Source organism: Gossypium hirsutum, chromosome A04 (genome assembly GCF_007990345.1).
Source record: "Gossypium hirsutum isolate 1008001.06 chromosome A04, Gossypium_hirsutum_v2.1, whole genome shotgun sequence".
Lineage (NCBI taxonomy): Eukaryota > Viridiplantae > Streptophyta > Magnoliopsida > Malvales > Malvaceae > Gossypium > Gossypium hirsutum.
Genome location: NC_053427.1, coordinates 8,365,730 through 8,366,391, shown reverse-complemented (window position 1 = coordinate 8,366,391; position 662 = coordinate 8,365,730). Strand labels below are relative to the sequence as shown.

At 40.8% G+C, this 662-nt stretch overlaps 1 protein-coding gene across 1 annotated transcript; it reads right to left on the bottom strand.

The window, feature by feature from the left end:
• Nucleotides 1-372, bottom strand: LOC121228035 (uncharacterized mitochondrial protein AtMg00820-like). The gene has a single exon (XM_041111151.1). It carries the CDS (start codon nt 370-372, stop codon nt 1-3), a length of 372 nt encoding a protein of 123 aa, XP_040967085.1.
• Between the last annotated feature and the right edge of the window lie 290 nt (nt 373-662).

Here is a 662-nt window from a genome sequence, read left to right as displayed (position 1 = left end):
TTACTTTTGTGCTGCTAAAGCAACTAGCAATCTAATGGTGTCAAGTTTGGCTACTGGTGCAAAAGTCTCCATGTAGTCCAGGCCATATCTTTGACTGAAGCCTTTGACAACAAGTCTGCCTTTCAGCTTGTTTAAACTGCCATCAGCATTTTGTTTGGCTCGATAGACCCATTTAACACCAATAATCTTTCTATTGGTAGGCCTTTCAACTAGCTCCCATGTTTGACTCTTTTGACTCATCTTGATTTCTTCAACCATGGCCTGTTTCCATCCTTCATCAGCTTCAGCTTCTTCAAAACTGCATGGCTCCAATATGGCAACTTGTGCTCTTTCATAAATTTCAGCCAAAGGTCTAGTGCCTTTGACTGACATGTCATCAATGTCTATTTCAGGACTAACTTAATTAGGTTCAGCGTGATCAGCCATCAGCTCTTCAGAAACAGCCTCTGGCTCATTCTTCTCCCAATTCCAGTATCTTTTTTCATCAAAGATCACATCTCTGCTTACTTGAATTTTGTTTGTTAAAAGGTCCAAGATCCTGTAGCCCTTCTTGACCATACTATACCCGGCTAAAATACCAGAAATAGCTCTTTTGGACAACTTATCCCTCTTTACAGCTGGTATTTGGCTGTAGCATAGGCAACCAAAGACTTTCATATGAG